Here is a 25803-nt window from a genome sequence, read left to right as displayed (position 1 = left end):
AATATGCAGTCTTAAAAATTATGTTATAGGAGAATGTATAATGGCATGGAAAAAATGTTTATAAAATATTTTAAGTGTAAAAAAGTAGATATTGAAAACATATGTAGGCTTCTGGTGCCAGCCCAAATGGAGTAAGCTGACTACAGCCTATCAATCCCACTGATTACAACTAAGAACTCTGAACAGAGTACAAAAGTCAACTGCCTGAGGACTTTGAAAAGTACACAATGACAGGTGCATTGGGAGCTAAAGCAAAAATAAATAAGGACCCATAAAGGTACAGTTTGTGGATTTTTACTCTCCTTTTTTCCCCTTATTTGACCTGAGTGCAGACTGGAAAGCAAGCACTGATAGCAAAAACTCCAGGAGAATCCCCTTCTTTCCAGTCTGAGGATAGAGGAAAAGTCATCTATCATAATCTCTACTAGAGATTATGATTCCCTCTTTTTTTTCCCTTTAGCATGAGTACCTAAAACCCCAAGAAAATCCATCTCAATGACCAGAGGAACCAAGCAAGAGGAAGTCCTGCTGTGTAACTGGTGGAGAGAAAATATGTTTTTTTTTCCTCTCTCTTTTTTCTCCTGCTGCCTCACTGTGAAGGCATCACCAATTGTGTGAACTGCATGACATCATGGGAGGCTAAAATTTTGAGAAGACTCTTTCTGACTGCAGAAACCATAAAAAGAAACATCTTGAGAGCTGGAGAGTACAAAAGAAATCACAAAAAGAAGAGCTGGAAAAAGGAAACTTGGTTGATTGCCTGCTTAAACAGATAAACAAAATCAACATTTCTCCATAGAATTTTAACAGGACCTGGAGCCTCACCACATAATGTTTGATACGGTTAGGCTATGTCCCCACCCAAATCTCATCTTGAGTTGTAGCTCCCATAATTCCCACATGTTGTGGGAGGGACCCAGTGGAGATAATTGAATCATGGGGGTGATTTCCCCCATACTGTTCTCAAGATAGTGAATAAGTGTCATGAGGTCTGATGGTTTTATAAGGGGTTTTCCCTTTTGCTTGGCTCTCATTCTGTCTTGCCTGCTACCATGTAAGACACGCCTTTTGCCTTCCACCACGAGTGTGAGGCCACCCCAGCCATGTAAAATGGTGAGTCCATTAAACCTCTTTTTCTTTAAAATTACCTAGTCTCAAATATGTCTTTATCAGCAGTGTGAAAACAGACTAATACAATATTCAAAATGTTCATGGTATAATCCAAAATAATTTGACATACAAAGAGCCAGGAAAAATGGGTCAATATTAAGGGAAACCACAATCAACAGATGTCAATCCCAAAAGGACCCCAATGGTGGAATTATTAGGCAAGGACTTTATAGCAGCTCTTCAATAATCCTCCATAAGGTAAAGATGAACACTGTTAAAATGAATGAAAGATAGAAATTAATTGCTAAGAAATAGTAACCATAAAATGGAACCAGGTGGACATTTTAGAACTGAAATACACAACATTGGAAATTTAAAAATCCACTAGATGGATGCAATAGCAATATGTAGATGACAGTGGAAAGAGTCAGTGAATTTGAAGATGGATCAATAGAAATGATACAATCTAAAGAAGACAGAAAAAGAGAAACAGAAAAAAATGAACAAGTCTTCAGCAACCTGCGGAATAATAATCAGAAGATCTGACATGCATATCAATAGAGTCCTGGAAGAGTAGGATCTAAAAAGAGTACTCTTTAGTAGCACTAAAAGAGTAGGATCCTCATCAGTAGATAGAGACGTATAAGAATAGTCATACTACATCTACCAAGTGTCAATATCAAGTGGCAGCTTCAAAGCCAAATTGGTGTTTAGATGTAAAGTGGAATTTTAATTGGTGGAAGAAGAGATGAAAGAAAGAGGTAATCATAGAAAAAATATTTTAAAAATAATGGCTGAAAACTTCTCAAACTGAGTGAAAGACATAATTGCAGATTCAAGAAGCTCAGCAAAGTCCTACCAAAGTAAACTTATAAAATCATACTCAGAAACATCACACTTAGACTGCTGAAAACCAAAGATGAGGAAAAAAATATAAAGGCAACCAGAGAGAAACAACACATTGTCTTTAAGAGCACAATGGCTTAAATAATTGCAAATTTCTTTTCAGAAAAATTCATTCATACATGCTAGATAACAGTGACACATCTTTTAAGTGATGAAACAAAAGAACTGCTAACCAGAACTTTATAACCAGCAAAAATATCCTTCAGGAATGAAGACAAAACAAAGCATACTCAGATGAAGAAAAACCAACAGACTTGTTGCCAGCAGATCTCTTCTTAATGAAATGCTAAATAAATTCTGAGGCTGAAGGGAAATGATATCAGAGGGAAATATCAACGTAAGAACTAAAGAGAGAGCAATAGAAATAGTAAATATCTGGGTAATACAATAGAGTATTTCACTATATACTAAGTTCTTTAACATATTTATTGTTAATAGCAAAAATATATATTATAGGGTTCTCAAGTTATAGAGATATAATGAAAATTACAACTATGACATAAATTGAGGAGGGAAAAGTGACATATTATATATTTCACTTATATATTTCACTTGAAGTGATAAACTATTCTCTCTAAGTAGATTGTGTAAAGCTAGATTTGCATATGGTAATTACTAGAGAAACAACTAAAATAATTCAGAGATATACACAAACAGCCAACAGATACAATTAAATACTAAAAAACATTCAAATAACCCAGAAGAAGGCAGGAAATGGAGGTGGAGGAACAAAAAAAGGATAACAAATAAAAAACTAATAATAAAATGGTAGCCCTAAATCCAACTATTTTAATAATTACATTAAATGTAAATTGTACCTATTAAAGAATAGAGATTATCAAATTAAATTTTAAAAATAAGATGCAACTATATGTTATCTACAAAAAAAATCACTTTAAATATGTTGATAAAGATAAATTAAAAGTAAAAATATGGAAAAAGATATACCATGCAAACACTAATATAAAGAAAGCTAGAGAAGCTATACTAATATCAGACAAAGCAGAATTTGGAACAAGGAAAATAATTACCTAGGAAAAAGAACATTGTATAGTGATAAAGGGTCAACTCGCCAAGACACATAGCATTTCCAAATGTGTCTGTACTTTTAACAAGGTGTATGTTCCAAAAATATGATGCAAGAACTAATAAAACTGAATTAAGAAATAGACAAATCCACAATTATACTTAAGAGACTTGGATTCTCCTTTCTCACTTAATGAGAGACCCAGAAAATAGGCAAGAATATAGAAGACCTGAATAACACTATCAACAAACTTCTCCTAGTTGACATTTAAGAAACACTCCACTTACTAAAAGCAAAATACATATTTCAAGTGCACACTGAATATGTAACATGATGGCCCATATTTTGAGCCATAAAACCAAACTTAACAAATTTAAAAGAACTGAAATCATGCAAAGAATGATCTCCGATTGTAATGTAATTAAATTGGAAGTAAATCATGAAAAGATATCTGTAAAAAATATATCAACAGTGTAAAACTCACTGTAAAAGAGAACCAAAGGAAATTTTTAAAAATATTTTTAACTGAATTAAAATGAAAATAAGATGTATTAAAGCATGAGATACAGTTAAAGTGGTGCCTAGGGTAAAATTTTTAGCATCAAATGCTTATATAGGAAAGAATAAAGGGTTTGAATTAATCATGTAAGCTTCCCCATTAAGAAATTTGTTAAAGAAGAACAAAACAAACCCAAAACAAACAAAAGGAAGAAACTAATAAAGGTTAAAAATAGAAATCAGCCTGGCACAGTGGCTTATGCCTGTGGTCTCAGCAGTTTAGGAGGCTGAGCAGCGTGGATTGCTTGAGCTCAGGAGTTCAAGACCAACCCGGGCAACACGGCAAAACCCTGTCCCTACCAAAAAGTACAAAAAATTGTCTGGGCATGGTGGTGTGTGCCTGTAGTCCCTGCTACTTGCGGCTGAGGTGGGAAGATCACCTAAACCTGGAAGGGGATGAGGCTGCAGTAAGCCGCACTCCAGCCTGGGTGACAGAGCAAGATCTTTTCTCAAAAAAAAAAAAAAAAAAAAAAAAAACAGAGGGAAATCAATGAAATTGAGAACAATAAAAATAGAAAAAAATCAAAAGCTGATCTTTGAAACAAATCAATAAAAATGTGTGTAACTCCTAGCCAGACTGATGAAGAAAAAGGAGATAAGGCACAAATTACCCATATCAGCAATGAAATACTATTATCACTACAGACCCTACAGACAATAAGAGAAAAATAAGAAACAAATGCTGAAAGATGAAATTGATCAATTATTTGAAAGATACCAAATCTCAGTTTTGAAAACTGCCAACATTAATAGTCCTACATTTTGAAATCAACCAAATAGAATTTGTGAATAAAATTTTCCAATAAAGAAAATCCCAAGCCCAGTGGTTTTCACTGCTAAATTCTACCAAACATTCTGGAAAGAAGTAACACTAATTTTGCTTAATCTCTTCCAGAACACTTAAGAGGAATGAGGCCAATATATCCTAATATCAAAGCCAAAAACAAGAAAAGAAAAACACACTATTGACAAATTTTCCTCGTGAACTGAGAGGCAAAAAAACTCAACAAAATAGCAAATTAAATCCAGCTATATCTAAAATAAGCAATACATCATAACCAAGTAGCACTCATCCCCAAATGCAAGCCTGGTTCGAGTCAAAAATCATTAACCATCAATATTTTAAATTACACTACAAAGCTATGGTAATCAAAACAATATGGTGCTGATATAAAAACAGACACATGGACGAGTGCAACAGAATCAAGAGCTCAGAAATGAAGTCAAAGATATATAGTCAACTAATTTTTGACAAAGCCACCAAAAGAACACAATGGGGAAAGGATAATCTCTTCAATAAATGGTGCTGGAAAAACTAGATTTTCACAGGCAGAAGAATAAAATTTGACTCTTCTCTTGCACCATATACAAAATTCAACATGAAATGTACAATCAACATAAATGTAAGGCCAGAAACTATAAAACTCCTAGAAGAGAATACACGGGAATAGTTCCCAGAAAATGGTCTTGGCGATGATTTATTCATTTATTTGGATATCATACCAAAAGCTCTGGCCATAAATCAAAAGTAAATAAATGAGACTACATCAAACTAAAAGTCTTTTGCACAGCAAAGGAAACAAACAATAAAATGAAATGGCAACTTACAAACTGGGAAAAATATTTGCAAACTAATATTTGATAAGGGTTTGACACTTAAAATTTATAAAGAACTGATATGACTCAATCATAGAAAAACAAATGACCCAATTAAAACAGGCAAAAGACTTGAATAGACATTTGTCCAAATAAGACATAAAAATCAACAACAGGTCTATGAAAAGGTGCTCAATATCACTGACATAGTTTGAATGTGTGTTCCTGCCTAAATCTCATATTGAAATGTAATCCCCAATGTTGGAGGTGAGGCCTGGTGGGAAGTTATTGGATCATGGGGATTTCTCATGAATTGTTTAGCACTATCCCCTTTGCTGTCCTTGCGATACTGAGTGACCTCTCGTGAGATCTGGCTGTTTACAAGTGTCTAGCACTTAACTTTCTCACCCTGCTTTTGCCACCTAACATGCAAGCTTCCACTTCACTTTCTGCCATGACTGTAAGCTTTCAGAGGCCTCCCCAGAAGTAGATGTTAGTGTTATGCCTCCTACACAGCCTGCAGAACCATGAGCCAATTAAACCTCTTTTCTTATAAATTACCCAGTCTCAGGTATAGAAATGAAAACCAAAACCACTATGAGATAGCACCTCACACCCATTAGAATGGCTATTATCAAAAAGTCAAAAAAGAAGAAATGTTAGCAAAGGTGTGGATAAAAAGGAACTCTTGTACACTGTTCGTAGGAATGTAGGTTGGTAGAGCCATATGAAAAACAATATGGAGGTTTCTAAACAATAAAATTAAAAAAAAAAAAAATAGAACCACCATGTGACCCAGTAACCCCTCTTCTGGGCATACACCCAAAGGAAAGGAAATCACCATATCAGAAAGATATCTGCACTCCCATGTTCACTGCAGCATCATTTACAATAGCCAAGATATGGAAACAACTTTTCTGTTGATAGACACGTGGACAATGAAACTGCAGTGTATATATACATACAATTCAGCCCTAAAGAAGAATGAGATCCATTTGCCACAACATGGATGAGCCTAGAGGACATGATGCTAAGTAAAATAAGCCAGACAGAGAAAGAAAAATATTTCATGGTCTCATTTATATGTGAAATCCAAAAGAAATCAAATATACAGAGAGAGAAAACAAAACAGTGGTTACCAGGCACAGGAGTGGGAAGTGGGGAGGGAATGAGGAGAAGTAGGTCAGAGGCTATAAAATAGCAGATATATAGGATGACCAAGTCTAGACATCTAATGTACAAAATGAGTCCTTAGGACTCTATGTAATAAAATTGTACTCTATTTGGGATTCATGCTAAACGAGTGGCTTTTAGTGGTTCTTGCCACAAAATCAAAAAATGGGCAACTCTGTGAAATAATGGATATGTTAATTTGCCTCAATACCGTAATCTTTTTACCATCCAAACATATCCCATAACCTCATGTTGTATACCTTAAATATACACAATAAAATTTATTTTTAAAAAATTTGGGGAAAAGTCAAGAAAAGCCATATGAACAAATCAAACCATAAGACAAAATTCAACATCCACTTGTAGTTTTATTGAATCTCTCGGCAAACTTGGAATAGTAAGAAACTTACTCAATTGATCAACTGATAAGGGGCATAAACAAAAAAAAATATATCTAATATCATACTTAATTGCAAAAGACTACATGTTTTCCTCCTAAGAAAGGAACAAGAAACAAGAAAGGATCCTCCTAAGGATATCTGCTCTCTCCTCTTCTACCTGAAACCTACTGGAAGTCTTAACCAAGGCAATAAACCATAAGAAGGAAATAAAAGCTATCTAGACTGAAAAGGAAGAAATAAAATGTCTCTATTAACAGGTGACATGATTGTCTAAGTAGAAAAAGAAACTCCCATAGAATCTAAAGCAAAGCTCCTTGAACTAATAAATAAGTTTAGTTAAATCACCAGGACATAAGGTCAAAATATACAAATTAAATATGTGTCTATACACTAACAATAAACAACCAGAAAGTAAAATTTAACAAAACAGAACTATTTGTTTCACTAAAGAGGATATACAGATAGCAAGTAATCATATGAAAATATATTCAACATCGTTAGCCATTTGAAAAATGAAAATTAAAACCACAATAAGCCAGGCACAGTGGCTCATACCTGTAATCCTAGCACTTTCAGTGACTGAAATGAGAGGATCACTTGAGGCCAAGAGTTTGAGACCAGCCTGGGTAATGCAGCAAAGCCCTGTCTCTATGAAAAAAAAATAAAAAAATAAAAATGATCTGGGCATGGTGGCACATGCCTGTAGTCCCAGCTACTCGGGAGGCTGAGGCAGGAGGATCAACTGAGCCCAGAAATTTGAGATTACAGTGAGCTATGATCACGCCACTGCACTCCAGCCTGGGTGACAGACCAAGACTCAGTCACACACACACACACACACACACACACACACACACACACAAGGAAAAAAGAAGGCGAGGAGAAGGAGGAAGAGGGGGAGGAAGAGGGAGATGGAGGAAGAAGAAGAACAACAACAACAAAAAGAAGAAGAAGAACCACCATTACCACCACCACCATGATGAGATATCACTATATACCAACTAAAATGGCTAAAATTAAAAATATTGACAACATCAAATAACTGGCAAGAATGGGGCTAAATTTTCTCTCTCACATATTTCTGGTGTAGATGTAAAATGGTACAGCCACTCTGAACAACCATTTGGTAGCTTCCTATAAAACTAAAAATTGCAACAATCATAGAATACAGCATTTTTCTTCTTGGATGTTTATACCAGAGAAATAAAAACTTATGGTTACACAAAAACCTCTGTATGAATGTCCACAGCAGCTTTATTTATAATAGCCCAAAACTGGAAACAATCCAGATATCCTTTAATGGATAAATGGCTAAACTGTGGTGTATGCACACTATGTAATACTACTGGCAATTAAAAAGGAACAAACTACTGATACATGTGACACCTTGGGTGACTTTCTAGGGAATTATTCTGATTTTTTTCAAAAAGCAATCCCCAGAAGTCACATATGTAAGGTTATGGATACATAATATTCTTGAAATGACAGAAATCATAGAAAGAACAAATTAATGACTGCCAAAGGTTAGGGATGGGGCAAAGGGAGAAGGTAGTTGTGGCCATAAAAGGGCTGCATGAGGTATCTTTGTGATAATGGAAAGGTTCTGTATCTTTGCTGTTTCAATATCAATTATCTTGGTTGCGATATTATAATACAGTTTTGCAAGGTGTAACCACTGGGAGAAAGTGGGTAAAGCCTACACAGTATCGCTCTGTATTTCTTAAAACTGAAGTGAATCTACAATTATCTCAATTAAAATGTCAATTAAATATAAAAGGGTCGCTGCCGTTGAATTTTGTTGTCTCTAAAATTCATGTGGAAGCTTAATTCCCAATCTAATAGTATTAAGAAGTAGGGCCTTTTAAGAGGTGATTGAGTCATGAGGGTTCTTCCATTAATGGATTAATGTGTTAATAGATTAACAGATTATCACAGGAGAGTTAGTTATCACAAGAGTGGGTCCATCATAAAAGCTAGTTTGGCTCTCTCTCATATGCTCCTCTTGTCCTGTGATGCCTTCCAGCATGGTATGGTGCAACAAGAAGGCTCTCACCAGATGCCAGCACCATGCTTTTGTACTTCTAAGCCTCCAGAACTGTAAGACATAAGTTTCTTTTCTTTATAAATTACCCAGTCTGTGGTATTTTGTGATAGCAACACAAAACGGACTAAGAAAATCAAAATTTCTAAAAAACAAATTAAAAATAACATTCACAATAGCACTAATCAAAAATAAAATAGGTATAAACCTAACAAAATACATGCACAAACTAAATGCTGAAAACTACAAAACACCAATGAAAGAAATTTAAAAATCTAAATAAATGAAGAGATAGGTCATATTCATGGGTTGGAAAAGTAAATACTGTTAAGATGTCCAACTTTCCCCAAATTGTTTTATGGATTCAATGAAATTCTACTAAAAAATCCAAGTACAATTATCTGTAGATATTAACAAGATTATACTAAATTTAAACAAAAAGGAAAATTAGAATAGCATAAACAAATTTTGAAAAAGAACAAAGATGATTCTCACTACTTGCTTTAAAGATTTACTATAAAGCTGCAATCAACAATGTGTGGTGCCTGTGAAGAGACACACACATCAGTGGAGCAGAATAGAATCCAGAAACAGACACACAAATGTAGTCAATTGATTTTTGACAGAGGTGCAAAGGTAATTCAAAAGCAAAATGACAATCTTTTCAAGACATGGTGTGGGAAAAATTGCACAACATATACCAGAAAAAAAAGATTATAGATAAAAACGTAAAACCTAAAACTATAAAACTTCTAGGAGGTTCCACAAAAAGAAAAATGGTAAATTTTGTATCATCAAAATGAACTTTTGCTCGTAAAAGACACTATCAATAAAATAAACTACAGACAGGGAGAAAACATTTGCAAATCACATATTTGCCAAAGAGCTTTTATTTGGCAAACATAAAATCTCTCAAAGCTTAATAATAATAAAACAACTCAGTATTTTTTAAATGGGCAAACTTCACAAAGAACATAAATATATTATTAAAGGCACAGGAAAAGATAATTAACAACTTTAGTCATGAAGGGAACTCAAAACCACAATGAGATACTGCTACATACCTATAAGAATAGCTGAAATAAAAGAAAAATTGACAACGCCACACTCTGAATACAATGTGAGCTCCCATCTGCGGAGCTCTCACACATTGCTGGTGGTAATGCAACACGGCACATCCACTCTGCAAAACTGTGGGGGTCTCTTATATAGTTAAACATATACTTACCATATGACCAAGCAATCCCACTCCCAGGCACATGACCAGTAAAAAATGAGAACATGTTCATACAAAAACTTGTATGCAGATCTTTACAGCACCTTTTCTCATAATCACCTCAAACTGAAAAAAGCCTCTAATATACTTCAACTTGTAAATGGAAAAATAAAACTGGTACATCAATACCATGGAACACTACTCAGTGGTAAAATGGAATAAATTACTGATACATACAACAACATAGGTAAATCTGAATTGCTTTCTGCTAAATGAAAAGCCAAACTGAAAGACATACTGTATGCTTTATGTATTTTTCTAGGAAATGCAAAAGTATACGAATGGAGAATAAATGTATGGTTGATAAGATTCAGGGGAGGGTTCTAGTATAAACAGGCAACACAAAGGAATGTTTTTAGGTGACTGTGGTGGTATTTACGCCATTCTATGCATCTGTCAAAACTTATAGTATTGTATACTAAAAGGAATAAATTGGCCAGGCGCAGTGGCTCATGCCTGTAATCCCAACACTTTGGGAGGCTGAAGCAGGTGGATCACTTGAGCCCAGGAGTTCGAGTCCAGCCTGGGCAACATGAAATCCCATCTCTACTAAAAATACAAAAAAATTAGCCAGGAGTGGTGGCATGCATCTGTAATCCCAGCTACTCAGGAAGCTGAGGCAGGAGAATCGCTTGAACCTGGGAGGTGGAGGTTGCAGTGAGCTGAGATCATGCCAGTGCACTCCATCCTGGGCAACAGAGCGAGACTCCATCTCAAAAAAAAAGGAATAAATTTTAGTGTATGTGGATGAAAAATTTATAAAAACCATATGCTCATATTGAATTTTTTGGTTTTTTAACAGAAATATATATGACTGAAAAGACAAATATCAAAATACTAACATTAGTATCTCTGAGTGATATCCATAATTTAAAAATAAGTTTTAAAGAATATGATTTTTTCTGATATCTGACTAAATACGTACGAACACACATTTACATATACACTGTAGCCTGACTCTCTCAGTATGTTCCTGTATGTACATAAAGTTCCAAAATTAATACCATCTTGAAGCATTAAAATGCTAAGATGCAAGGAAAATTAGGGAGAAGTAAGATGGACTATATTTTCTTCCCTGTATTTCTACGGTTTCCTGTATTTGCACGAATTTTCTATAGTAAGTATGTATCGCTTTTGAAATTAATTTTTAAAATTATAACACAGCCTGACAGACCTAAATATAAGTCAGTGTGAGTGGGCTAGTGCATTGTCTGACTTTGCAGAATTCTATGCTTCTGTCTCATATCTTGTTCAATTCCACAATGGATCTGATCAAGTGGTGTCTCACTTTCCAAGAAAGCTCTGCTTTCACCGCACTCAGAAGGGCTACCCTGCGGGTGAGGCATGGACGCTTTAACTGTCTAACTACAGACTGCACAAGAGAGCTATGCTGTATGGAGTCCTAAGCAGTAAGATTTTTTCCAAGCATGCTTGGATCACATGAACATCTGATTCAATGTGGAAAATTGTACTATTGTTCATGCTTCCACAGAAACATGTGACATTTCAGAGGAACACAGGCAAACAAATGAAAACCCTCAAGAGCACTTACCAATTTTGCTAAATGTTATACCAGACATGGGGGAATGGCAGGAATGGGAAAAGAAGTGACCTCAACTAGTGGTCAGATGATTTTCTGTAATTTCAATACCATTTGCAACTAAGAGGCAATGGGTGATTATATCATCAACTATTTCCCCCACTCTAACAAAACCAGGCCCCTATTTTATGCCTGATCCAAAAGAAACATGCAAAGAAGGTGAAGAGGATTCTATGCAAAGCATTACTCTCACAATTCTTCCTCCAGGTTAGGAAAAAACATTATTTGAGCCTTCAAGTTTATGTGCACATTGTAGGGTCAAGTCTGAGTCTCCTGAAGAAAAAATTTGCAATTTTACACTCTATATAATATCCAAAACCCCAAAAAACAAACAAACAAAAAAAAAAACAGAAAAAATTCACCTAATTTTGTACCCTGAGTACTCAATAAACTACTAGCCTTCACGTGGCACTGTGTGGTTTTGACTGGCAAAACTAAGTACATAATGACAAAGTCACATAATGACATGCAGAATCTCTTCTCAAGATATTTTATTTCCTTTTTAAAATGAAGTCATGAACTAGAGCCAAGAATGTTTTATGATAAGTATGTAAACAAATATAAGACTAACTCAAATGCAAAATATAGTATACTTAAGCAGCTCATTTTCCCTCTTTAACATTTTTTAAATGTCAAAAAATCTCAGCATGTCTAAAAACAAAAATGGTATTGTCCAGGTACACTTGACCATTTCCTGTTCTTTCAGCACCCCAGCTTTTTCACATCTGAGACTTTATTTATCCTGATCTCTCTCTGGTTTTCTGAAATTCTTTTGCAATACAGATTTAGATAACAAAAATGTACCTAGATTATATTACCTTTAACTTCTACAAAAATACCTTCACCTAGCCAAAATATAAGACCATGTCTTTGGCTTTCATAAAACCATCAAATAAGAAACATTAACCATAAACATTTTTCTATATATTACACTAAAAAAAAATCAAAGGCATTATCTACTATGCTAACCAATGTTCTTATTTTTAATTTTTATTTACAGACAGGATTTGGCTCTGCCACTCAGGCTGCAGTGCAGTGGCACTATCATAGCTCACTGCAAACTCGAACTCCTGGGCTCAAGTCATCCTCCTGCCCCAGCCCCCCACATAGCTGGGACTATAGGCACATGCCAGTACCCCCAACTAATGTTTAATTTTTTGTAGTGGGAGGCTTGCTATGTTGCCCAGGCTGGTCTCAAACTCCTGGGCTTATGCAAGCCTCCTACCATGGCCTCCCACAGTGCTGGGATTACAGGTCTGAGCCACCATACGAACCCTTAATGTTCTTTAAACAAGTATCTGAGTGATAAATTACCTTGAAAGGTCAGTGCCTGGAACGAACTGTATTTTTCCCAATAAATTATTATACTTCCTTTATTTCAACATAGGGACAATACAATCAAATGTGTATTGTTTTTCACCTTAGTTGCCCTGAAGATTATTTAAATTTGTTTCTCAATAGCAGTAACTAACCCATCTCTCGTATCTGAAACATATCTTTCTCTTTCTTTTATTTTCAAATTGTAATTTCTTACATGTTTTTGTTATATCACAATGAAAGTCAATCTGTAATATGTTTTGAAAATAGGCAGAATTCAGGCCAGGCACAGTGGCTCACGCCTGTAATCCCAGCACTTTGGGAGGCTGAGGCGGGCAGATAACTTGAGGTTAAGAGTTTGAGACCAGTGTGACCAACATAGTAAAACCCTGTCTCTACCAAAAATACAAAAATTAGCCAGGTGTGGTGGCGGGCGCCTGTAATCCCAGCTACTTGGGAGGCTGAGACATGAGAATTTCTTGAACCTGGGAGATGGAGGTTGAAGTGAGCCAACATCACCACTGCACTCGCCTGGGTGACAGAGTAAAACTCTGTCTCAAAAACAAACAAACAAACAAACAAAAAAAAAACAAAGAAAATAGGCAGAATTCATATATTAAGACTGTTCTACAGGGTCCTACAATTAATCCATGTGAATTAAAAAACAAAAACAATGTGGCTTAGAACAGCATTTATCAACCTTGAATGTGCATAGAAATCACCTGATGATACTATTAAAATGCAGACTCTGATTCAGAAGCTCTGGGGTGGAGCTGGAAATGCCACATTGCTCACAGGCTCCCAGACAAAGTTGATCCTGCTCATCCTCGGCCCACACTTTGAATAGGCAGGGCCTGAACAATATTCTGCCATGACATGAATGAAAAGCCAGTCCAGGAGGAGTAATGGGTATGATACGGCCTGAAGAGAGGATGACTCTCAAAATGGCCAGTACTACAAACTAGAGCCAATGGGATTCCCAGATATCGGTTTCAATCTTTAAAAATCAAGATGTCTTAAATCCATCGTCATTATTTTACATTTTCTAAAAAATCTAGTTCATGGTTTTCAAAGAAGTTGATTCTGACTCATCTGTTAGACACTCTACCATACACATATGAATAACGTTCTGGTTGATATATTTTTAAATTCCTATCATTTTGAATATTTTTGGGAGAAGACAGGATGAGAAAAGAATATTCAATGAAAATTTGGGAAGAGAAAGCTTCCATTTACTTAAACATTTACTAAACACCTATTATACTGCAAACACTACTTTAAGACCTCAAAATACATTTGCCTTTTTCTTTTCATTTATTTATGTTGGTTTTATCCTAATTCTTCTTTATTACCTTTTGGGGCAATTATCTTGTAATATGCAGCATAATCACTTTGCTAGTGAATGAGTGAATGAATCCACACCACTGGAGGAAAATTCATCAGCTGTGATATTGACTAAGAAAACGTTAATATTTGATCAACAGCTAGTTTAAATTTTCTTTCTTTCCAGCTTATTTCCAATTAAGTGTATTCCTTCTCCTGGCCTGACAGGTTACATAATGATAGTCTCTGAAATACTTCACACTAAAGACCTAGTTTTTCCAATGTTGTCCATATCAGGCCTCTAAGCTGAAGCTCAGCCATTGTAACCCCTGTGACCTACACACATACGTCCAGATGGCCTGCAGGACCTAAGAAGTCTGGGACAGTCGAAAAACCACAAAAGAAGTAAAACAGCCAGTTCCTGCCTTAACTGATTAACCAACATTACAACATTCCACCATTGTGACATGCCCCTGCCCTACCTTAACTGATCGATCGACCTTGTGACATTCCTCTTCTGGACAATAAGTCTTATGATCTCCCCACCTATGTACCTTGTGACCCCCTTCTCTGCTAACAATAAATAACCACCTTTTACTGTAATTTTCCATTACCTACCCAACTCCTATACAGCAACTCCTTCCCCATCTTCCTTCGCTGACTCCTTTCTCGGACACAGTCCGCCTGCACCCAGAAAATTAAAGGCTTTATTGCTCACACAAAGCCTGTTTGGTGGTCTCTTTACACAGACGTGCTTGACAGTCCAGTCTTTACAGATTCTCATATTGCCCACTGTTACATGTATGTATGTCTCCTCCACATAATTTCATGGATGAAGTAGGAAAAAACTTGCCTTTTTGTTAAAGCTAAAATTAACCAGTTATCTACTATACATAAAGGGCTAGCTGAGTCACTGCATTTATTTCATATAAGTACAAAAACAGTTAAGTTTTTTTCTAAGTCAGAAGCTTTAAAGCCAAGTATACTAGTTTTCTATTACTGTGGTAACCAATTGCTATCAATTGAATGGCTTAAACGACACAAATTTATTATTTTACAATCTGGAGGTCAGAAGTCCAAAATATGCTAAAATTAAGCTGTCAGCAGGTATGTGTTCCTCGAAACTATAGGAGGAAAACCATTTTCTTCTCCTCTCCAGCTTCTAGACACGTCTCACACTCCTTGTCTCCTGGCTCCATCCTCCATCTTCAAACCCAGCATTGTCAAATCTCTCTACGACTTTCTTCCAGTCACATCTTCCTCCAACAATCTCTTGTCTTCCGTTTCCCTATTCCTTTCAAGGACCCTTGTAATTACATTGGGCCCAATGGGATAACTCAGGATAGTTACCCTATTTTAAGGTCAATTGATTTGCAATCTTAATTCCATCTGCAACCTTAATTTCCCTTTGCCATATAACCTAATGTATTCACAGGTTCCTGGCATGAGAATGTAAACATCTTTGGAGCCCCATTATTCTGCCTACCACACCAAGACAGTGTTCTTTTTCCATTTACTAGCTTCAATTTTCCAAAAGCACCTTAGTTCTCTTACAGTTTCTCAATACTAGGAAAAGAAAACATTGGAGAATAACAGTATAAGATTACTGGTAGCAACAATGTGCATTTCAGTTTTTGACCATAAGCTCTGAATCTACTGGAATGACCCTCATACCCAAAGAGGGATATGAAAACAGCCAGAATGGCCACTGCCACATAACTGTGCTCCCAGGTGCATGCAGCCTGAGATTCCTGACTCAGATCCTGGTAAACTGAAGCCATGGAACATGGAATCCAAGTGTGACTACCAGGATAAATGATTCCTGCAATCCAAGTTGGCTAGAAAAAAGGGCCCTCTCATTACAATTTTAAAAAGTTAAATCCTCTTGCAAAATTACTCCAATAAACTTAGACTCATTAATATTGTACAAGGCACTAGGTAATAAAGTTTACAGTCTTTTTAACATTAAAAGTGAAAAGTAAAATGGCTAAATTATAGTAGCCTAATCTTTTCATGCCATTACTGAGGATTGACAGGTTGGTTGTTTTAACAGCTGTACAATGCTTAAGCTCTGAGGATTCCAAATCTCAAATAATAAAAAGAATAACACTTTGCGTGAATGTTTTTATGACTATATCTCAGACATATTTTCTCACAGGAATTCTTGGTTAAAGATTATTATATTTCAATCAGGAGCCACAGAGTAAAAAATTACAATGGCTGGCTAAAGGTCCTATACAATCTGAAGCTAAATATGAAGCAAAGTAAATGTTCCACATTTGAATCTACTGTGTAACTTCAGGGATAGAAAAAAAAAAAGTCCTTTATGGTGATTAGTATTTAAATCAGGCAAGTGCAATCACTGAATGCTAAAAGATAAATTATATGACAGCATATCAAGCTGACTCTACTATGGTCTCATGTCACACAAAGGTTATGAGAGGTATATTGTTTCTTCTGAGCCTTGTTTTTTAACGCACAGTAAGCAATGCCAATTATGAAAAGCAGGCATCTCTTGGGTTAACCAACACCCTCAATTTCTACCTCTGTTCACCTGCTGACCCCTCCCCTTGCTCCCACAACACAGCATCTACTGTAAGAGTGGTGCTGAGGGCTGTTTCTAGTACCTATGGCTCTCACAGCATCTCTGTATTTTCACCCAGCACTGCTCCTTAGCAACATTCAAATGGGCCAACTCTAAGAAAGATCTGACTTAGGAATGGGATAAGGTAGTGTCCCAAAAGGAGTTTTGCTCACAGACCCTCAAAGAATTCTGAAAATCTATGCACATATTTTTAAATAACATCTCAACATCCTTAACATAGTTAAGTGTAAACACTTGAAAAAGGGACATCTTTCTGGCGCTCTATGGCTGGTATGCTTGCTTCATATACATATGCATCAGAACCTCAGGGTTGCAGATTTAGCTCATTCAATATATGGAAAATGTCTGCGACACAACATAATTGGCAAAACCAATCCTCATTGACAGCCAATCAACCCAATAAGACTTTCTGTCAAGACAACTCCAACACTGTTGTTCAATCAAATATAAAGATAGTCCTGGTGACAGCCATCTATCTTCTGGAAGCTAAAAGGAACAGACAGAAAAATACACCCCAGAGCCTTGTCACGTGCTCCTCATTTGGATGAATGGGGAGAATGAAAGAATTGGCAGGCGTCACCCATGTTCAGAGGGAAATTCGTTTCAAGCAGAGTTGGAAGACGAGGATCTGAAAATTAAAACCCTTGAAACATTCTATGCCCTGTGAAGTCTTGTGGGCCTAAGGGTATGTGCACAGTTTGGAGACTCCTGGGCAAAAGAATTGAAATTCCACTCTGAAAGCATCTAATATAATGCAAATATAAGGTGTTATTTTTAAACCAAAAGCCTCTCTGCATTTCTTTGAGGCATCCTAAGGCTTTGGAAATTTTTAAAACAGGTATCATGTTCTCTTCATCAGAATGGAGGGTCAACAAGAGATTATAATCTTGCTGGTGTGGCCAACCTAGTGTATAGTCTTGGATAAACAGTTCAGGGAGTCCCAGGAATTGGTTCTACAATTTCTCTGAGTGCTTTCGAACTTCACTGCTTTTGTTTTAAACCTCTTCCTAATAATCTTTTAGCGTGTGTCTTAGTCACCTTTACCCTGAAACTCCTAGGTCCATCCATGAGTTCATTATTGGGCCTTATGCCTATGTTCTGTTCTCCAGGGGGGTTGAAGAGGGCCTTTTACTGCCAGAAATAGAAAAACTTTCAAAATGATATACTAATAATAACCGGCACCTGTCAAGATTATCATATTGTGCCAACAGAGGAGCTGCTTATGCAAACTACTGTAAACTTGTATATCGGAAGACAGAGAAGTGTGTACAGTCACCTTGGAAATGCACTTTGAAAATCTCTGTCTCCTAACATTTACGGGGTAAAGGTTGAAAGTAAATTATTGACAAAGGGGGGGAAAAAACAGATGCAAAGAAGACAACTTTATTAGGTGCTTTCTCTCCCTTATGAGAAGGATTTGATTCTTTCAGGTGAAGTTCCAAATCACTAGACAATACCCAGTTTCCTTCAGTTGCACCAAGTTCATCCCACGGTGGGTGCTTTGAAAAGCACCTTGAGGGCGAATGGGTCTCAGGCCACTCATGATCAGGTCCGATGCTTTTGTTAGTTGAAGATTCTTCCCGTGTCACCTCTTAGAAGCAGTTCGGTGTCCCCCTCTAAAGAGCCCACCACCTGGCTGCGCCCCACCTCCATTTGTCCCCCAGCTGTCAGGTAAGGGTAACCCAGCCAGGTAAGGGTGAGTGGTTCAGAAGATGCCGCTGCGGGGGCAGCCAGGCCTTCACACGCAATCACTGGGGAAGAGGCGAGGACACGGGTGGATGCTGGAGGCGCGCACGTGCGCAGGTGCTCGCGCATCCACACACACACACACACACACACACACACACACAGAGGCACGGGGTGCGGGGCGAGTAGGGGGAGGGGACGGCCTTACCAGATCAATAAACGTCAGGAATTTCCAGCTCCCTCCGTAGGTCTGGTGCGAGGGCATTTCGATGGCCTTGTAGTTACACAGGATAGAGCAGTAGGACAGCAGGATTGCCACCCGCAGCACCTGGCAGGGGACAAGCGCCATGTTCGCCAGAGGCCTGGGCTGGCTGGGCGGCGAGGAGGGCGGGAGGGAGGGAGGGAGACGCCGGGCGCGTGGGGGCGGGCGCCGTGGGAACACTGGCGCGGGGCGGGAGCTGGCGAGGGGCGGGGGCGGGGCGGGGGCGGGGCGGGGCGGGGGCGGTGAGGGGGCTGGGCGCGCGACCCGGGGGACTGGCGCGGCCGCGAGCGCCCGGGTGACCTGTCTGGCTGGGCGCGGTTTGCGGACGCTCTCCACTGCCGGCCACGGCCTGGCAGGCGGCGTGTCGTCATCTCTTTCGTCACCTTCGTCATTCTGCTCTTGCGATCGCAGGGTCCCGGGACACCCGGCCGGGGCACCCCCTAGGAGTCCTAGGAGTGGGTGCGACCTCTGAGTGCAACGGAGGCTCGGGAAGTGCGGGCTGATCTCCAGGGGGAAGCAGGGTCTGTGGCTAGTGGGCGCTGGGCCGGGTGAGGGGGCGGGGAACCTAGATTGAAGGAGGGGACCCCAGTGTCCACAAATGTCCCCCCACCTCCCGGAATCGCGGTGATGCTTCTTTGGGTAGTTGCAGTTGGTTGAGAGCAGGTGACCCGTGCGGAGAGATCCAGTGGGGGTGTGAACGTGGGGTGTAAACCCGAGCACAGTCAGCCGCGAGTGACTTTCGGTATTGTGGAGCAATAAAGTTTTCAGTGTTGACTGACGACTGTCAATCACTAGGAAACTCTAAATTCTGCTTTCAATGGGTAGGCTACGCAGCACTTTTCTACCAGAGATTGATTAATGTCATATTAGTATGTAACATCAGCTAGAATATGAACTTTGGACAAGTGTTTGTAAATAAAAAGCTATAAAGAAAGGATTATCAAATAACTTTCTGCCACAGGATTGCATTCAGCTTTAAAATAAATTCCAAGTTTGGATGTAAAACCCCTGCGTGTAATTTAATACTAATCTTTTGGGTGTTAAACTGGTTTTGCCCTTTTACTTATTTTTTTCTTACACTGCACTACCAGGGCTTAATGGAAGGAAAATAAATATAAACTGGAATCCCTCCTGCCTTCCAGTAAATGTTGTCACACTGAAGTTGCATCAGTCTGTGGGCAACATTTTCATTTCAGCCAACCAGATGCAGGGTCGGATTATGAAAAGGCAACATAGGTATTTCCTGTGGATCCATTTAAAACAGGTGTCCTCTCCAAATAGTCTCTGAGTCAGAGGATGTGGAGGGAGGGCTGGCGGGGAGAAGCATAGTGGTAGAGGTAAAGAGAAAGTAGCAAGCCATGGATGTTTTCCTGAATGTTTCCAATCAAGGTCTAAACTAGATTTTTAAAATTGGCATTATAATTATGCTAATAGAATTGGTGTCAGAAGAAGATTCTACTAGCATTAAAACGATGTATTATTGATGATTTTTTGGTCATATCTTAATGTAAAAGTTGGGTTTACTTTTTTTAATTGTGCATCCTTGGTACATGGTTATAAAACTGCCAAAAATAAAAATAAATAAAAAAGAGTAGATCTATTGAAGATCTATCTACCTTAACAGTGTGTCCAGAGTTGGTTCCTGCCGGTGGGTTCATGGTCTCACTGACTTCAAGAATGAAGCCACAGGCCTTCGTGGTGAGTGTTACAGCTCTGAAAGATGGCAACGACCCAAAGAGTGAGCGGTAGCAAGGTTTATTTTGAAGAGCAAAAGGACAAAGCTTCCATAGCATGGAAGGGGACCTGAGCGGGTTGCCCCGGCTGGCTGGGGTGGCCAGCTTTTCTTCCTTTATGTCCCCTTCCGTGTTCCATTTCTGCCCCATCAGAGTGCCCTTTTTTCAGTCCTCCCCGCAATTGGCTACTTTTAAAATCCTGCTGATTGGTGCGTTTTACAGAGCGCTGATTAGTGTGTTTTACAGAGCACTGATTGGTGCATTTTACAGAGCACTGATTGGTGCATTTTACAATCCTCTTGTAAGACTGGCAAGTTCCCCAAGTCCCCACTAGACTCAGGAAGTCCAGTGGCCTCACCTCTCAATAAAGCCTTAATAAAGTTTTATGAGTTATTGTGATATTTGCAAGGTTTGATATACCCCTCCTGCTTTACATGTTAGAAAATCATTAAGACTCCTCAACCCCATTGTTACAAAAGGAAATAATATTTTCATAAAGTCATTTTTAATGGTCAGGTTTTGTGTGTGTGTGTGTGTGAGTCTAGCTCTGTCACCTAGGCTGGAGTGCAGTGGCATGATTTCAGCTCACTTGCTGCAACCTCCACCTCCTGGGTTCAATTATTCTCCTGCCTCAGCCTCCCAAGTGGCTGAGACCACAGGTGCATGCCCCCACACTCGGCTAATTTTTTTGTAGTTTTAGTAGAGATGGGGTTTCACGATGTTGGCCAGGCTGGTCTCGAACTCCTGACTTCAAATGATCCACCTGCCTCGGCCTCCCAAAGTGCTGGGATTACAGGTGTGGGTCACCCCGCCCGGCCAGTTTCTTTTTAAATAAATAACGATAACGCTTAATTGAGTATTTAGAGCCTATTCTGCTGGGTTTGCTTTTGTTGTTTCATGATTTGCCAACCATAATGAGATGGTTTGTGCTTTAAAAAATGAAGCGTTTGTATAAAACTTGACTGAAATATTATTTTATGAGAATGTCAGTTCACAATTTTTGGAACCTCTTGATAACTATCAACATGTCCAGATTTGCTTTCTCTGCTTTTCAGACCATATCTAACAATCTTAGTCATGTTTTACAGATCTTTTGTGGAAAATATTAATCTACACACAGATTGTGTTTTTACGGCATAAACAATACAATGGGTATTATTGCTTTTAAAACTTCATTAGGTAAGTTATTACTTTTTATGAATTATAATACATTATTCACTTCTGATTATTCGTATGATGAGTCCATATTTGATTTAGATAATACTGTTTTCTATGTATAGAAGAAATATTTGCATGTCTTTTTTATCTTTTTCATTCTACTACACAGTGAGACTGGAGGAGAAAAGCCTTATCCAGTTGAATTTCATGAACAGCAGTAAACATAAGAAACACCGAGGGAAGATTTCAAGAACACGTTTTAGCTTCAAGCTATATTAATATTCTTTGTTGTAATATTTCTTAGACTATATATGAGGCTGAAGATACCCTTTCTTAAGTACTTCTAATAATTGAGATAGACTGTTCATTCCTTTTTTTTCTTTTGGAGGGGGAGTGTATTAGTCCATTTTCATACTGCTATGAAGAAATACCTGCGACTGGGTAATTCATAGAGACAAAGAGTCTTAATGGACTCACAGTTCCACATGGCTGGGGAGGCTTCACCCTCATGGCAGAACGTAAAGGAAGAGCAAAGTCACATCTTACATGGTGGCAGGCAAAACAGTGTGTTCAGGGGAACTGCCTTTTATAAAACCATCAGATCTCGTGAGACTTATTCACTGTCACAAGAACAGCACAGGAAAACCTGCCCCTAGGATTCAATTACTTCCCAGTAGGTCCCTCCCACAATGCGTGGGGATTATGGGAGCTACAATTCAAGATGAAATTTGGGTGGAGACACAGCAAACTATATCAGGGAAGATGTCTGTCTGACATACTGATGATAATACCTGTCAATTTGGGAAATGACTGGGACTCTTATGTTACCCTTAAATTGTATTCCAAGAAGCCAACTTTATGTAACTATTGGTCCTTGCTTAAAAGTTCAGGAGGAATAATTGTGTATAGACATATCCTTACAGTATTCGATATTTACACATTTCCTTTGGTTCCGCATTTACACGAGATAAGCATTTTCTAACAATATCAATATATTTGGAACAAATTTTTTCTCCCCATTTATTTGTACTTCAAGGGTGACAGTTAGGACATGTCCCTCTCAGAGGCCTGGGCATGGAACAAATCTTCAGTATTACAGAAAAGATACTTTTGGATTATTTTTATTCATTATCAATATAGCATATTTATGATACTAAAATGGAAAAGCATTTTTTTAAAAAAAATCATTTCCCCCACTCTTTCCACCCAGAGAAAACAATGAACATTTTAGCATATTCCTGCAAGTCTTTTACAATATAGATTTAGCTGGTTGTGACGTACTATATAACAACTTGCATCACAGAGATTTCTTCTGCCTCAAGTTTAACAGCAATTTTCTCCTATTTAAAACGTTGTAAAAATCATGTTTAATGATTGCATAGCACAACATCATATGGACACATCATATTTTGCCTAAACTTTTTTTCTTTTTGGATATTTATGTTCTTTTAAAGTTTTCACCACTATAAATACACAGTAATGTCTACATTTTGAATTGAGAAAGCTACTTTTTTAGGATTATATGGAACTCAAAACCAATTAAGAAACTACACTTCTAGAATCTACTGTGTGTTGTTCATGTGTGTTTATATGAACTGAGGTGACAAGGAGAGTTCTTTTACCCTGGAGGGCAGTTGGGAAAGATTAAGTGAAAGAAGTAGGTAAAAATTACTTTTTTCCCGTACAATTGATGCTCATTGCGGCTTTTTCAAATTGCCATAGACACAAAATGCAGTACCAATGCATTTAATTAGTCAGGTGTTTTTTGTGTTTGTTTTGGGTTTTTTTGTTTGTTTTGGTTTTAGTTTGTTTGTTTTGTTTTTGCTATTAACCAGTAAAAGTTGCTCTTTACATGCCAAATGAGCAACAGCTACTAGTGGTTGTGTTGATGCTACAAGTTTTCACTGATTTTAAAATGGACTCTATTTGCTACAGAGAACTCAATAATATAGATTTCTAAACACAGAGGATTCTATGGAGGGTCACTGAAAAGTGTTAGAAAAATTAGTGTCTAGAGGAATCGTGAGTCATTGCATGATCTCATACAGATGTGAAACATCTCCGTCACTCTCTAGTACTAGAAGTGCATTTACCAGTGCTCTTCATCAGGCTTGGAATACTCTCTCTTTGTGTGCATGTATCCAAACCCAGCACATCCAGCAAGACTCAATTAAGTTCACTTCATCTGACAGTCCCTCTTTGGGACATATGATGTAGCCATCCTGCTCTGAATGGTCCACCTGGATGGCTTACTGGTGAGGCAAATCCTATATGCATTCATTATACTCATTATTTCCTCCTCAGAAACGGACCCACTGAAGTTAGAAAACTCAGGAACGAGCCAGATAGCCTGGGGGTGCCAGTCTCTTAATGGTGCTAAAATGTCCCTGGAAGCTAGCAAGTTGAAGGTAATATTTACCTGAATTCTTCTCAGGGAGACTACTGTATGATGTTAAAAGAAATGTTATCACAAGCTACTTGGTTGGATGGATGATGGTGACTGTGAGACTTTCTAAAGCTTTCTAGAGTGACAGTAAATGGTTGTCAAATCTCCATCCCCAATGGGTGTACATTGCAGATGTAATTAGTCAAGATGACATAATGCTAGAGTAGGATGGGCCCCTTATGCAATATGACTGGTGTCCTTAACAGAAGACAGAGACACACAGGGAAAATGCAATGCGAAGGCAAAGACAGAGATTGGAATTGAGAGGTGACAATGTGCTAGCAGTCCTCACTCTCAGCGCCTCCTCAGCCTCCGGCCTCAGCTTCCACTCTGGTGGCACTTGAGGAGCCCTTCAGCCCGCCACGGCACCGTGGGAGCCCCTCTCTGAGCTGACTGAGGCCAGAGCCGCCTCCCTCTGCTTGCAGGGAGGTGTGGAGGGAGAGGTGCGGGCTGGAACCTGGGCTGCGCCGGCCGCTCGCGGGTTCTGGTGGGCACAGGTGTGGGCTCCGCGGACCCCGCACACGTAGCGGCCCGCTGGCGCCACCAGCCCAGGGCAGTGAGGGGCTTAGCACCAGGGCCAGCAGCTGCGGAGGTTGTGCCGAGTCTCCCAGCAGTGCCAGCCCGCAGGCGCCGCACTCAAATGCGGGCCTTAGCTGTCTCCAGGCGGGGCAGGGCTCTGGACCTGCAGCCAGCCATGTCTGAGCTGCCTGTTTGTGGTGGGCTGCCGCTAGGCCTGTGCCTCTCTGACGGGCGCCACCCTCTGCTCCACGGCCCCTGGTCCTATCCACAGCCCAAGGGCTGAGGAATGCAGGGGCGGCTCCGGACTGCCGGGTAACTCTGCCAACATCCCGGCTGCAGGATCCACTGGGTGAAGTCAGCTGGGGTCCTGAACTGGATCGGGACTTGGAGAACTTTTATATCTAGCCAGAGGATTGTATGTGCACCAATCAGCACTCTGTGTCTAGCTTAGCGTTTGTAAATACACCAATCAGCACTCTGTGTCTAGTTCAGGGTTTGTGAATACACCAATTGGTACTCTGTATCTAGCTAACCTAGTGGAGACTTGGAGGACTAGCACTCTGTGACTGTATCTAGCTTAAGGATTGTAAACACACCAATCGGTACTCTGTCAAAAACTGACCAATCAGCTCTCTGTAAAATGGACCAATTAGCAGGATGTGGGTGGGGTCCGATAAGGGAATAAAAGCACCCTGCCGAGCCAGCCAGCAGTAACCCTTTGTGGTCGCCTTGGACACTGTGGAAACTTTGTTGTTTTGCTCTTTGCGATAAGTCCTGCTGCTGTTCACTCTTTGCGTCCACGGTGTGTTTATGTGTGTTTTTGAGTTGTAACACGCACCGTGAAGGTCTGCAGCTTCGCTCCTGAAGCCAACAAGACTACGAACCCACTGGGAAGAACGAACAGCTCCAGACGTGCTGCCTTTAAGAGCTATAACGCCAGGAAGGTCTGCAACTTCACTCCTGACAGCGAGACCAGGAACCCACCAGAAGGAAGAAGCTCCAGACACATCTGAGTGTCTGAAGGAACAAACTCTGGACACACCATCTTGAAGAACTGTAACACTAA

General features: G+C 38.9%; 1 protein-coding gene across 11 annotated transcripts in view; it reads right to left on the bottom strand.

Moving 5' to 3' along the window:
• AIG1 (androgen induced 1) overlaps nucleotides 1-19063 on the bottom strand; it is a 270247-nt gene extending 251184 nt beyond the window's left edge. For 4 of the 11 annotated variants that reach the window (XM_008006821.3, XM_008006822.3, XM_008006823.3 and 1 more), the window contains exon 1: nucleotides 18828-19030. In XM_008006821.3, the coding sequence (XP_008005012.1) occupies nucleotides 18828-18968 (141 nt within the window). In that variant the 5' untranslated portion in view covers nucleotides 18969-19030. Of the gene's footprint in view, nucleotides 1-10978; nucleotides 18685-18827 lie in introns of those variants that run through there. The other 7 variants (XM_073022537.1, XM_038000791.2, XM_073022538.1 and 4 more) reach the window with 5 other exon arrangements.
• Nucleotides 19064-25803: the final 6740 nt, after the last annotated feature.

This window comes from Chlorocebus sabaeus, chromosome 13, assembly GCF_047675955.1.
Source record: "Chlorocebus sabaeus isolate Y175 chromosome 13, mChlSab1.0.hap1, whole genome shotgun sequence".
NCBI lineage: Eukaryota > Metazoa > Chordata > Mammalia > Primates > Cercopithecidae > Chlorocebus > Chlorocebus sabaeus.
This window is presented reverse-complemented; position numbering and strand designations above follow the sequence as displayed.